General features: G+C 51.1%; 1 protein-coding gene across 1 annotated transcript in view; it reads right to left on the bottom strand.

Moving 5' to 3' along the window:
• The window catches only part of mmp17a (matrix metallopeptidase 17a), a 104,666-nt gene that overhangs the window by 40,630 nt on the left and 49,491 nt on the right, over positions 1-14,545 (bottom strand). The window contains exon 4 of the mRNA XM_059654888.1: positions 7,544-7,827. Coding sequence (XP_059510871.1) covers positions 7,544-7,827 — 284 coding nt within the window. The remainder of the gene's footprint in view (positions 1-7,543; positions 7,828-14,545) is intronic.

Genomic DNA, 14,545 nt, shown 5'->3' with positions numbered 1-14,545 from the left:
GAGTAAAGACAGTAGACTGCCTTCCCTAAACAGCATGAGGGAACCATGTGAGTTTTAAAAACAATCAATAACAGTTTCACATCTGCCGTCACTAACACTGCCCACACAGTCCAGATTTTTATTAAGTGAACTGAAATTCCACAGGCTGTCACCGATGAGATTTGAACCCGTGCCCCCGTGCATTACCCCAGCGCTCTGAGTTACTGTTCTAGTGACAGCAAACCCACTCACTCTCCCCCGACCTGTGCTAAATGCTTCCCAAAAGCCATTATATCTTTTCAGAGTTGTGTTGCCCAGAAGTGTACACACTGCTCCAATCTCACCAGGGATTTGTATATATGTCGCAGCTCTCTGGTTATAAAGGTCAGTGTCCATTAGCCTTTCTTAATTATTTCAATGAGGTTTTTGTTGCCCTGTGAAACCTGGGAGTTAACATCGTAACAGTTATGAAGGTACAAATGCCCTCACCGGGGGAGGGGAGATGCATCCATTGTGAACCCCCTGCTGCCTGCCTCTATTCACGTCAATCTCCATTCACTGCACCCCCAGTCCTCACACTACATACCCAATCACTTTTTATATGGCTCGTAAACAGGAGAACATATACAAATGGATAAACAAGAAAGCAATAAAACTGAGATAATAAAATGTGAGGCTGGATGAACACAGCAGGCCAAGCAGCATCTCAGGAGCACAAAAGCTGACGTTTCGGGCCTAGACCCTTCATCAGAGAGGGGGATGGGGTGAGGGTTCTGGCATAAATAGGGAGAGAGGGGGAGGCGGACCGAAGATGGAGAGAAAAGAAGATAGGTGGAGAGGAGAGTATAGGTGGGGAGGTAGGGAGGGGATAGGTCAGTCCAGGGAAGACGGACAGGTCAAGGAGGTGGGATGAGGTTAGTAGGTAGGAGATGGAGGTGCGGCTTGGGGTGGGAGGAAGGGATGGGTGAGAGGAAGAACAGGTTAGGGAGGCAGAGACAGGCTTGACTGGTTTTGGGATGCAGTGGGTGGAGGGGAAGAGCTGGGCTGGTTGTGTGGTGCAGTGGGGGGAAGGGACGAACTGGGCTGGTTTTGGGATGCGTGGCCTACTTCTTCAACCGGGAACCTAACTCTCCCTCCACTGGCCCCTTCTCCCGCTTCCAACACAAGTCCTCCTCCTGGACACCACCCCCAGGCCTCCTACCTTCCCTCGACCTCTTCAACTCAAACTGCCGTTGAGACATTAACCGCCTCAACCTCTCCACCCCCTCACCCACTCCAACCTCTCCCCTGCAGAATGGGCAGCGCTCCGCTCCCTCCGCTCCAACCCCAACCTCACCATCAAACCCGCAGACAAGGGTGCCGCAATGGTAGTATGGCGCACTAACCTCTAGATTGCCGAGGCCAGACGCCAACTCTCCGACACCACCTCCTCCCGCCCCCTCGATCATGACCCCACCCCCGAGCACCAAACCATCATCTCCAACACCATTCATGACCTCATCACCTCAGGGGACCTCCCACCCACAGCCTCCAACCTCATTGTTCCCCAACCCTGCACCGCCCGTTTCTATCTCCTTCCCAAAATCCACAAACCTGCCTGCCCTGGTCGACCCATCGTCTCAGCCAGTTCCTGCCCCACCGAACTCATCTCCACCTATCTGGACTCCATTTTCTCCCCTTTGGTCCAGGAACTCCCTACCTACATCCGTGACACCACCCATGCCCTCCACCTCCTCCAGGACTTCCAATTCCCTGGTCCCCAACACCTCATTTTCGCCATGGACGTCCAGTCCCTATACACCTGTATTCCGCATGCAGATGGCCTCAAGGCCCTCCGCTTCTTCCTGTCCCGCAGGCCCGACCAGTCACCCTCCACCAACACCCTCATCCGCCTAGCCGAACTCGTCCTCACCCTCAACAACTTCTCTTTCGATTCCTCCCACTTCCTACAGACTAAGGGGGTGGCCATGGGCTCCCGCATGGGCCCCAGCTATGCCTGCCTCTTTGTAGGTTACGTGGAACAGTCCCTCTTCCGCACCTACACAGGCCCCAAACCCCACCTCTTCCTCCGTTACATTGATGACTGTATCGGCACCGCCTCTTGCTCCCCAGAGGAGCTCGAACAGTTCATCCACTTCACCAACACCTTCCACCCCAACCTTCAGTTCACGTGGGCCATCTCCAGCACATCCCTCACCTTCCTCAACCTCTCAGACTCCATCTCAGGCAACCAGCTTGTAACTGATGTCCATTTCAAGCCCACCGACTCCCACAGCTACCGAGAATACACCTCCTCCCACCCACCCGCCTGCAAAAATTCCATCCCCTATTCCCAATTCCTCCGCCTCCGCCGCATCTGCTCCCACGATGAGGCATTCCACTCCCGCACATCCCCGATGTCCCAGTTCTTCAAGGACCGCAACTTTCCCCCACAGTGATCGAGAACGCCCTCGACCGCGTCTCCCACATTTCCCGCAACATATCCCTCACACCCCGCCCTCGCCACAACCGCCCAAAGAGGATCCCCCTCGTTCTCACACGCCACCCCACCAACCTCCAGATACAACGCATCATCGTCCGACACTTCCGCCATCTACAATCCGACCCCACCACCCAAGACATTTTTCCATCCCCACCCTTGTCTGCTTTCCGGAGAGACCACTCTCTCCGTGACTCCCTTGTTCGCTCCACACTGCCCTCCAACCCCACCACACCCGGCACCTTTCCCTGCAACCGCAGGAAGTGCTACACTTGCCCCCACACCTCCTCCCTCACCCCTATCCCAGGCCCCAAGATGACTTTCCATATTAAGCAGAGGTTCACCTGCACATCTGCCAATGTGGTATACTGCATCCATTGTACCCGGTGTGGCTTCCTCTACATTGGGGAAACCAAGCGGAGGCTTGGGGACCGCTTTGCAGAACACCTCCGCTCGGTTCGCAATAAACAACTGCACCTCCCAGTCGCAAACCATTTCCACTCCCCCTCCCATTCTTTAGATGACATGTCCATCATGGGCCTCCTGCACTGCCACAATGATGCCACCCGAAGGTTGCAGGAACAGCAACTCATATCCCGCTTGGGAACCCTGTAGCCCAATGGTATCAATGTGGACTTCACCAGTTTCAAAATCTCCCCTTCCCCAACCGCAACCCAAAACCAGCCCAGTTCGTCCCCTCCCCCCACTGCACCACACAATCAGCCCAGCTCTTCCCCTCCCCCCACTGCAACCCAAAGCCAGTCCAACCTGTCTCTGCCTCCCTAACCTGCTCTTCCTCTCACCCATCCCTTCCTCCCACTCCAAGCCGCACCCCCATCTACCCACTAACCTCATCCCACCTCCTTGGCCTGTCCATCTTCCCTGGACTGACCTATCCCCTCCCTACCTCCCCACCTATACTCTCCTCTCCACCTATCTTCTTTTCTCTCCATCTTCGGTCCGCCTCCCCCTCTCTCCCTATTTATTCCAGAACCCTCACCCCATCCCCCTCTCTGATGAAGGGTCTAGGCCCGAAACGTCAGCTTTTGTGCTCCTGAGATGCTGCTTGGCCTGCTGTGTTCATCCAGCCTCACATTTTATTATCTCAGATTCTACAGCATCTGCAGTTCCCATTATCACTCAGCAATAAAACTGAATTGTAAAATCAGCCTTACTGTCAGTAGCACCAGAACGCTGTTAAAGTTCTACCTGAGAACATTGCATCTAATGTTCAAATGTATCCTTTAGCCTGGGGCTCAGCAGATAGATTTTATGTGTATTTAATGTGCTCCTTCATCTTGTTGACTATGCCGTGCACCAGGAGAGACACCAGCATGTGAGCAGACATCCTCAAAGCTTCACGTAAAGGTCTTTACTGTATCTACAAGATGCATATCTCGTCAATGCATCAATATGTTTCTGACATCAATGAATTTCTTGCAATTTGGTCCATTTCATCTGTGAAAGATTAGATTTGAAGAATTACCTCAATGCAGTGGCTGGAACACTGCCAATGGAATTAGTGGGCAGCCGAAAGGGGGGCTGGGCCAAACAGAATCAGGGATATTAAGAAGGAGTTGGATAAATCATTGCAGGGGAATCATGTGCAGGTTTAGGGGAGGCAATAAGCCAGAGGTTTTATTCTAAAATGAAGGGCTCTGTTATGGCACAGATGTGGTATCCTTACTCCTGAACCTGGAGGCCAGGGTTCAAGCCCCACCTGTGCCAGGGATGCACAATAACATCTCTGAACAGGTTGATTAGAAAAAAGGGTTAAATAAAACCAAACTTATCGTGAGCCTATTAATCCAGAGACTTTGGGAATCAAACAAAAACAAGACATTACTGGAGGGATAACAAGGCGTGGAGCTGGATGAACACAGCAGGCCAAGCAGCATCATAGGAGCAGGAAAGCTGATGTTTCAGGCCTAGACCCTTCTTTAGAAAATGAAGAAGGGTCTAGGCCCGAAACGTCAGCTTTCCTGCTCCTATGATGCTGCTTGGCCTGCTGTGTTCATCCAGCTCTACACCTTGTTATCTCAGATTCTCCAGCATCGGCAGTTCCCACTATCTCTGAGACATTGCTGGAGAAACTCTGGCAGCATCTGAGAGTTAATGATATCTTTCCACTGGCCCTTCTGAATTGGTTCTGACGAAGGGTCACTGAAGTCGAAACACGAACTCTGACATGCTGCCAGGCCTGGTGAGTAACTGCTTAAAACTGGTGTGCTCCAGATCCTGAGTCACCGATCACTGGAATAGTCGCTACTTATTTACAACAACCAAAGAGTCATGATTGTGAGCATTTCTTTTCATTTTCCTTTTCATATCCACAGCTATAAGGGCAGCAATACTGACCATCTCACAATGCAGCGCTCCCTCAGCACTGACACCCTGGCAGTGCCCACTCCCTCAGCACTGACCCTCCGACAGTGCGGTGCTCCCTCAGCACTGACCCTCCGACAGTGCGGTGTTCCCTCAGCACTGACCCTCTGACAGTGCCCGCTCCCTCAGCACTGACACACCAACAGTGCGGCACTCCCTCAGCACTGACCCTCCGACAGTGCTGCGCTCCCTCAACACTGACCCTCCGACAGAGCGGCGCTCCCTCAACACTGACCCCCCGACAGTGCCCGCTCCCTCAGCACTGACCCTCCGACAGTGCCCACTCCCTCAGCACTGACCCCCCCCGACAGTGCCCACTCCCTCAGCACTGACCCTCCGACAGTGCCCACTCCCTCAGCACTGACACCCTGACAGTGCGGCACTTCCTCAGCACTGACCTCCCGACAGTGCCCGCTCCCTCAGCTCTGACCCCCCGACAGTGCCCACTCCCTCAGCACTGACCCCCCGACAGTGCCCACTCCCTCAGCACTGACCGTCCGACAGTGCCCACTCCCTCAGCACCGACCCTCTGACACTGCGGCGCTCACTCAGCACTGACCCTCCGACAGTGCGGCACTCCCTCAGCGCTGACCCTCTGACAGTGCGGCGCTCCCTCAGCACTGACCATCCGACAGTGCGGCGTGCCTCAGCACTGACCCTCTGACAGTGCCCACTCCCTCAGCACTGACCCTCCAACAGTGCCCGCTCCCTCAGCACTGACTCCCCGACAGTTCCCACTCCCTCAGCACTGACCCCCCGACAGTGCCCACTCCCTCAGCACTGACCCTCTGACAGTGCCCGCTCCCTCAGCACTGAACCCCCCGACAGTGCCCACTCCCTCAGCACTGACCCTCCGACACTGCCCACTCCCTCAGCACTGACCCTCCGACAGTGCGGCGCTCCCTCAGCACTGACCCTCCGACAGTGCGGCGCTCCCTCAGCACTGACCCTCCGACTGTGCGGCGCTGCCTCAGCACAGACCCTCCGACAGTGCGGCGCTCCCTCAGCACTGACCCTCCGACAGTACCCACTCCCTCAGCACTGACCCTCTGACAGTGCCCAAGCCCTCAGCACTGACCCTCTGACAGTGCGGCGCTCCCTCAGCACTGACCCTCCAACAGTGCGGCACTCCCTCAGGACTGACCCCCCGACAGTGCCCACTCCATCAGCACTGACCATCCGACAGTGCCCACTCCATCAGCACTGACCCTCCGACAGTGCCCACTCCATCAGCACTGACCCTCCGACAGTGCGGCGCTCCCTCAGCACTGACCCTCTGACAGTGCAGCACTCCCTCAGTACTGATCCTCCGACAGTGCGGCGCTCCCTCAGCACTGACCCTGCGACAGTGCGGCGCTCCCTCAGCACTGACCCTCCGACAGTGCCCACTCCCTCAGCACTGACCCTCTGACAGTGCCCAAGCCCTCAGCACTGACCCTCTGACAGTGCGGCGCTCCCTCAGCACTGACCCTCCGACAGTGCGGCACTCCCTCAGCACTGACCCTCCGACAGTGCCCACTCCATCAGCACTGACCATCCGACAGTGCCCAAGCCCTCAGCACTGACCCTCCGACAGTGCCCACGCCCTCAGCACTGACCCTCCGACAGTGCGGCGCTCCCTCAGCACTGACCCTCCGACAGTGCCTGCTCCCTCAGCACTGACCCTCTGACAGTGCCCCGCTCCCTCAGCACTGACCCTCCAACAGTGCGGCGCTCCCTCAGCACTGACCCTCCGACAGTGCCCACTCCATCAGCACTGACCCTCCGACAGTGCGGCGCTCCCTCAGCACTGACCCTCCGACTGTGCGGCGCTCCCTCAGCACTGACCCTCCAACAGTACCCACTCCCTCAGCACTGACCCTCCGACAGTGTGGCATTCCCTCAGCACTGACCCTCCGACTGTGCGGCGCTCCCTCAGCACTGACCCTCCGACAGTGCAGCACTCCCTCAGCACTGACCCTCCAACAGTACCCACTCCCTCAGCACTGACCCTCTGACAGTGCCCAAGCCCTCAGCACTGACCCTCTGACAGTGCGGCGCTCCCTCAGCACTGACCCTCCGACAGTGCGGCGCTCCCTCAGGACTGACCCCCCGACAGTGCCCACTCCATCAGCACTGACCATCTGACAGTGCCCAAGCCAACAGCTCTGACCCTCCGACAGTGCCCACGCCCTCAGCACTGACCCTCCGACAGTGCGGCGCTCCCTCAGCACTGACCCTCCGACAGTGCAGCGCTCCCTCAATACTGACCCTCCAACAGTGCGGCGCTCCCTCAGCACTGACCCTCCAACAGTGCGGCGCTCCCTCAGTACTGACCCTCCAACAGTGCCCACTCCCTCAGCACTGACCCTCCGACAGTGTGGCATTCCCTCAGCACTGACCCTCCGACTGTGCGGCGCTCCCTCAGCACTGACCCTCCGACAGTGCCCACTCCCTCAGCACTGACCCTCTGACAGTGTGGCGTTCCCTCAGCATTGACCCTCCGACAATGCGGCGCTCCCTCAGCTCTGACCCTCCGGCAGTGGGGGGCTCCCTCAGCACTGACCCTCCGACAGTGTGCTGCTCTCTGTGTTGCACCTGTAAGGTTGACCTGGGATTCTGTGCTGCTGAGAACCTCCTAACTCAAACAGCCAACACTGAGCAATGGGCCGACACTGTTGAAAGGTCACTTTTGGCTGTCGCTCCAGTTAATGACAGTACCTGACGATCGGAAGGTCCAAGCCTCATCGTTATCGAAATGCACATCTCCTGCAATTGGTTGGTCGCCGGGGAAGAATGCGTGGGCCACGGCGCCCCCTGGTCCATCAAAGGGGTAGTGGTCTTTGTGTTGAGATTTTGGGAAATCGATCAGAATATCTGCGTTGTCTCCTGCTACCTCGTGGAAATTGAGGGGTGCAATGTCACTCCACACCTTCAGAGCATAATACATCAGAGCACGAATGGTGTCATGTCCCAAGTGACTGTCTGTCGGAAATGTTCGCACTCTGCAGATCATAAAGCAAAGCTGTAAGTGTGGACTTAATTACTGCTAATTAGTGACAACGATGCAATTAATCACTTGTAAACATTAATGGGAGCACAATGTGATAGTCTCGTCTTTTAAGCTTCAGTGAAAAAATGATAATGCTTTTAGCAACTGACATCTGCATTAGGATTAAAATATCAATAACTGAGTCTAGAACTGCACTGATGTAAGACTACCATACCAACATTGAGTCCTCACCAATTCTCAGAATCCTTCCTAAACAGTATCACTGAACAAAAAAATTAACTCCGCCATTAAGGGCAGCTGTTGGGCAATTCCACAATGACTTGTTGCAAACATTTATCACTCTGCATATGCTACGTCACTATATCTCACAGAGAGAAAGGTTTCAGGTGAGACTGGTCCAAAATAAAGGCCTTCGAATACGTGAGAGATCTGAAGGATCTCAAAGCATTCTCTTCCAATTTCAGATAGTTAAGGGGAAATTTACTCCAGCTGTTCAAAACTGTGAAGGGGAGATTGTGAGAACGTTGTCAGGAGACAGATAGGTTCAGATGATATTCGCTGCAGTTTAAAAGAATTGGGAGTGGTGGGGGGATGGTGGTGTAGGGAGCATGGGGGTGCCTCAGAGATACCCATAAAATTCTAACAGGATGAGACAAGGGTAAACACAGAAAGGATGTTCCCGAAGACCAGGGAGACCAGATCCAGAGGGTTGTAGTCTAAGGATACGGGACTGGCCATTCAGGACTGAGATGAGGGAAAATGCAGAGAGTGGGTGGCCTGTGGAATTCTCTGCCACAGAAAGTGGTTGAGGTCTGTTGTGATTGGAACCAGGTGGATCCACCGACTATGAGATCCTTGATTGGGGCTGTTAACCTGGGCCAATGAGGAAAGCCCTGGCTGACCAATACAAGCAGGGGATTCAGACTCTCCCCAGTTCAGGGGGACTGACACCAAGCTGGCTGGTCACAACCAGTGTACAGTGCACAAGTAAATAAAGGGTGACTTGGTGAGAGATACCTGCCTCTGCGCAGTTACTTTAGGGCCAAAATATTGAATGTTTTCAAGAAGGCGATGGATATAATGCTTAGCGCTAAAGGAATCAAAGGGAATGGGGAGAAAGTGGGAACAGGGGACTGTGTTGGATGATCATATTGAAGTGCAGAGCAAGTTTGAAGGGCAGATTGGACTATTGCTCCTATCTTCTACGTTTCTAGGAGCATTGGTAACCTGACCCGAGAATTCTAAGATAAATGATCAATCAGCCAGAATTAGAGGTGAGGAGAATGTTTTAGGACACGTATGGCCTGGGGCGCACACACTGAAAGGGCAGTGGAAAAGTAGATTCTGTCATAACCTTCAAGATTGTACAAGATAAACAGCTGAGTGTGGAAAATATACAGAACTACGAGGAAAGTGCAGGCAGGTGGGATCAATAGAATAGCACTTCCAAAAACCTGCCTCAATGTGCTGAATGCTTCTATATAATGGCCTCAAAGGTAAAAAGACTATTTTGAATGGAAATGTTGTGTTGTATCCAGTGCAGAACGAATCTATAATCTCAATCAGAGAAATAGCTGGAGGTTTGAAACTCATCTCAACATAGTGGCCTGATAATTATCATGTGTGTTGACAGGTGAAAACCATTAGAAGTGAATGGTTCATGTCTGAGGATCAGCTGAGAACAGATTGTGTTTAGCTGGGATTCTGTGCTTTAGTGGGATGTCTGCTTCAAATCACAGCATAGTAACAGCTCGGAGCCTGTTTGGCCCATTGTGTTTTTGCCAGGTCTATCTCAGACCAATTAGTTCGACTCTCCAGCCCCTCTCTTGTAGTCCTGTCAATCACTTTCCCCTTCAGAAACATATCCTATTTCACAACTGAATGTTTGTCACACACTCTGAGAATGTTCTCCTGATTCTCACTGTGTACAGTGTAAAAACACTTCCTCATGTTGCCTTTTGACAAATGCCAAATTTATGAAGTGGGCAAGGCATCAGCGGGTTTTATCAGCATCATGTGTCAGGGCCAAAGAGGCAGAAATGGAAACACTTTTCTTCATATATTCACAAAGTGAGTGCCTTCACCATGCAAAATGGTTGAGGGTGTTCCAAGTGGGTAGATAGAATCACAGAGTTAGAAGGCATGGAAACGGACCCTTCGGCCCAACTAGTCCATAACAACCATGCTGCCAAACTCAACTAGTCCCATGCAGAGAACTAGTTCCTCAGATGGTGGGGGGGCATCCCGTTCAAGGGGCAAACTTTGAGAAGGGCTGTTGAGAGCTGATTACAATAAGTACCTCTTCATACAAAGGGTTGTGGAAATTTAGAACTCTCTCCCAAAATGAAAGGATGGTATTTATGGGCAGTTGTGCCTGGAATTGATCATTGCTGGGCTTGGACATCTAGAATTATAAGATAATGGCAGGCAAAGGGATTGGAATTACAGCTCAGGCATGTTCTAACTGAATGGTAATGGGCTGAACAGTCTTCTCATTTTCCTCTAGTGCAAAATTTGATTTACAGTCCAGGTGGGCTGTATCTTTTATCTATCCCCGAGAAAGAAGGTTCAGCTTTTAGCTAAGCCTAATGTTGACATTCATAAAAGGCAATTGGCATCATGTGATGTCACCACTTAAGATTTAATGAGTTTATTATAATAAATTTCAGTTGACTAAAGGACAATACCTTAGATAACAAGGTGTGGAGCTGGATGAACAAAGCAGGCCAAGCAGCATCAGAGGAGCAGGAAGGCTGATGTTTTGGGCCTACACCCTTCTTCAAGGCCCGAAACATCGGCTTTCCTGCCCCTCTGATGCTGCTTGGCCTGCTGTGTTCATCTAGCTCCACACCTTGTTATCTCAGATTCTCCAGCATCGGCAGTTCCTGCTCTCTCTGAAAGGACAATACCTTGTTTGTTGAGGAGCAATCATTGATCCATATTTGATGTCATGAAGTTGATGCACCTGATGTTTGTAAAATATCAAAAAAGCATGAAGCACCTGATAAACACCAGCATCCTAATCTCATCATATGTATAATCCTACAAATATCTCCTTGCTTTTGGGGGAATACCAACATTGACTGTGCCCATGTTCTACCAAGAAGCGAAGAAAACTGAAAGGTGGCACGGTGGCTCTGTGGTTAGCACTGCTGCCTCACAGCATTAGGGACCCCTGGTTCGATTCCAACCTCGGGTGACTCTCTGTGTGGAGTTTACACGCTCTCCCAGTGTCTGCGCGGCTTTCCTCCCTCAGTCCAAAGATGCCCAGGTTGGCAGGAGAGGCCATGATCAATTTCCCATAGTGTCCAGGGATGTGCCGGCGAGGTGGATTAGCCATGGGAAATGCAAGGTTACAGCGATAGAGTAGGAGACTGGGTCTGGGTGGTATGCTCTTCAGAGGGTCTGTGTGAACTTGCTGGGCCAAATGGCCTGTTTCCACACTGGAGTGATTCTGTGGCGTTTGAGTAGGTTTGACTGTTAGAATAGTTTCTTGAACTTGTAACTTCCATGTAACCTCCTCCTCCTGGGATCTCTGCAATAGGGTTTGAGCTCAGGTTAGGTTTAGGACAGTTTCAGTGTATTATACTCAAAGGATTGCAGGAAAAGAGAGAGTTGGACGTATATGTTCACAGATCATTGAACACGGTAGGTCAGGTGGAGTGAGCAGTGAATAACGCATATGGTGTTCTCAGCTTTACTGACAGAGCCATAGAGTTACAAGAAGAAAGAGGTGATTCTGAACTTTTGTATGACACATATAAGACTGCAGCTGGGGTACTGTGCAACGTTCTGGGCGTCACCTCTTAGGGAATGGTGGAGAGAGTACAGAAGTGATTTACACAAATAGTTCCAGGCTTAAGAACCTTCATTTATGGGGAGACATTCTGACTCTTTTGCTTGCAGAGAGTGGCAGGCTAGGAAGTGATTTGATATGTTTTCAAAATCATCTGAGATTTAGACAGAGTAGATGGGGTGGGGGGGGGGGGGTGTTGGAGGGGAATCTATTTTTGCTCATAATCGGATCAAGAACTTATAGACGCAGACTTACAGCAATTTACAAACATAGCAAATGTGATGTGAGCAACAAAACTGCTCATACAGAGTGGTTCCAAAGTGGAATGCATTGTCTGGAATGACAATCGTTCAACTGAGGCATTGGATGGTTAGTTTCATAAATATTGTGCAAGGGTGTGGGGACAAGGGAGGAAAATGGCACTAAATCATGCCACTCATTGGATAGCAGGTGCGGACCTGGTGGGCTGAATGGCCTCCCTGCGTGCCATTACACTCTGTGATTGTTGGTCATCCTCAGTTTGCATTGTTGGGTCAGTGACTGCTGTATCTTCAACTGCATCTCCATTTTGGGAGCAAAAAACAGGAAAGCAGTGTACTATCTGACTGGCAATAGATTGAGAGAGGGGTGTCCTTGTAACACCAGTCAGTGAAGGTAAGCATTGCAGGGGTAGCAGGTGGTGAAGAAGGCAAATGATATGTTGGTCTTGGTAGTGAGAGGATTGGAGTACAGGAGCCTGGATGTCTTGCTATAATTGTACCGGGTCTTGGTGAGACCACACCTGTGATTTGTCTGCAATTTTGGTCCTCAGATCTGTGGAAGGATGTTGTGGCAATGGACGGAGTGCAACAAATGTTTCCCGGACTGATTGCTGGGATGGAAGGAGTGATGTATGAAGAGGCACTGGATTTATTAGGATTGTATTTACTGGAATTTAAAAGAATTGGAGGCGGGGAGAGGATCTCGAAAGCTTGTAAATTCTAACAGGATGAGGCAAGGATAAACACAGGAAGGATGTTGCAAGTGACCAGGGAGCCCAGAACCAGGGGTCACAGTCTAAGGATACATGGTGGGCCATTTAGGACTGAGATGAGGAGAGATGTCTTCACTCAGACAGTGATGAGCCTGTGGGACTTTGTGCCACAGAAAGCATTTGAGGCCAAAACATTGAATGTTATCAAGAAGAAGTTAAATGTAGTTTGTGGGGCTGAAGGGATCAAAAGGTATGGGGAGGAAGTGGGAAGAGGGGACTGATTTGGATGATCAGCCATGATCGTATTGAATGGTACAGCAGGCTCAAAGGACTGCATGGTCTTCTCTTTTCTATTTTCTATGTAATTCTATGTAAACCTAAGTCCTCGATTTCTCTCTCTCTTTTCAGCCATCCTTAAATCCTCACTCTCAACTAAACTTTTGGTCACTTGTCCTTATATCTCATGGCTCAAAGTCAAGCTTTGTTTGCTGACTGTTAAAGATGCGATATAAATGCAAGCTGTTCTGGTTCACAGTCTCAGGGTGTCTGCAAACTCTTTAAACTCACCAAGTACCTTTCAATTATTAACGTTATTGTTGTAATGAAAGCACAACAGCCAAGCTGCACATTGCAAACTTCCAGAAACAGCATCACAACAGCAACTGGATAAGCAGCTTTAATGGTGCTGAATTAAAGATTAAAGATTGACAAGACACCAGAGAGAACTCATCAGCTCTGCTTCAAGGAGGGGTGTTTACATCAGAGATGATAGACGTGGCCTTGGTTTAACATCTTATCTGAAGGATGTCACCATCTAAGAGCACTCCCTCAGTACTGCACTGGGAGGGCCAGCCTGGACTAAGTGGGACTCAAACGCAAAACATCAGAATGCTATACACTGAGTCGTGGCCAACATTGAACATTGTAACAAAAACAAAGTTGCTGGAAAAGCTCAGCAGGTCTGGCAGCATCTGTGAAGGAGAAAACGGAGTTAACGTTTTGGGTCCGGTGACCCTTCCTCAGAGTCTTCTTAACATCCCAAAACGTTAACTCTGTTAACAGCAACTTTGTTTTTGTTCCTGATTTACAGCTTCCACAGTTTTTTTGGTTTTTATTGAACATTGTAAACTGTTTTGGACACATCAAATCCAACACACACACACACACACACACACACACACACACACACACACACACACACACACACAAATCATGCAGACACACATTCAGACACACACACATGTAGACACAAATCATGCTGACAAGTACACACGCGCGCAGAGACACACACGCGCAGAGACACACACACACACAGAGACACACACACACACACACACACACACACAGGTGCACACACACAGACACACACACACACAGGTGCACATACACAGACACACACACACACACACACAGACACACACACAGGTGCACACAAACACACACACACACACACACACACAAACAAACTCTCACTCGGTAAGTGTAGTGCTTAGATATCCTGTGATCAGTGAAAAGAAATGCTGGTGCTGCTTGGAAGGAGTGGCCCACACTTTACCAAACCCCTGAATTGCAGCAGTCAAAGCAAGAACTATCTGCCACTGGGTACATCAAAATCTGACCAATGGAATGTTTCCACACCTGGCCAGTACTCAAGTCGGCAAGGAATACCTTAAGTTGCTGGTTCCAAGTGACTCTCTATTCAGTTGTCTGGCTGAAGGCAGGTCTGTCCCACACAGCTTCACTACCTCCACCAAGGAGAGAGAAAGGAGAGTAGGTCCCTGAGTCCAAACTCAGCCAGAAAGTATCTCTCCCACCCCAGCCAACCAGCCCCTCCCACACCTCAATGGGTTTAAGCTGCTGTGACAGCACTATTACCAGTATGATGCAGCGTGGGGCGATGGATAGTGACGGTAGAGATTCCTCTTCTCTTTCCTCACACAG

This window comes from Stegostoma tigrinum, chromosome 26 (genome assembly GCF_030684315.1).
Source record: "Stegostoma tigrinum isolate sSteTig4 chromosome 26, sSteTig4.hap1, whole genome shotgun sequence".
NCBI classification, from domain to species: Eukaryota; Metazoa; Chordata; class Chondrichthyes; order Orectolobiformes; family Stegostomatidae; genus Stegostoma; species Stegostoma tigrinum.
This window is presented reverse-complemented; position numbering and strand designations above follow the sequence as displayed.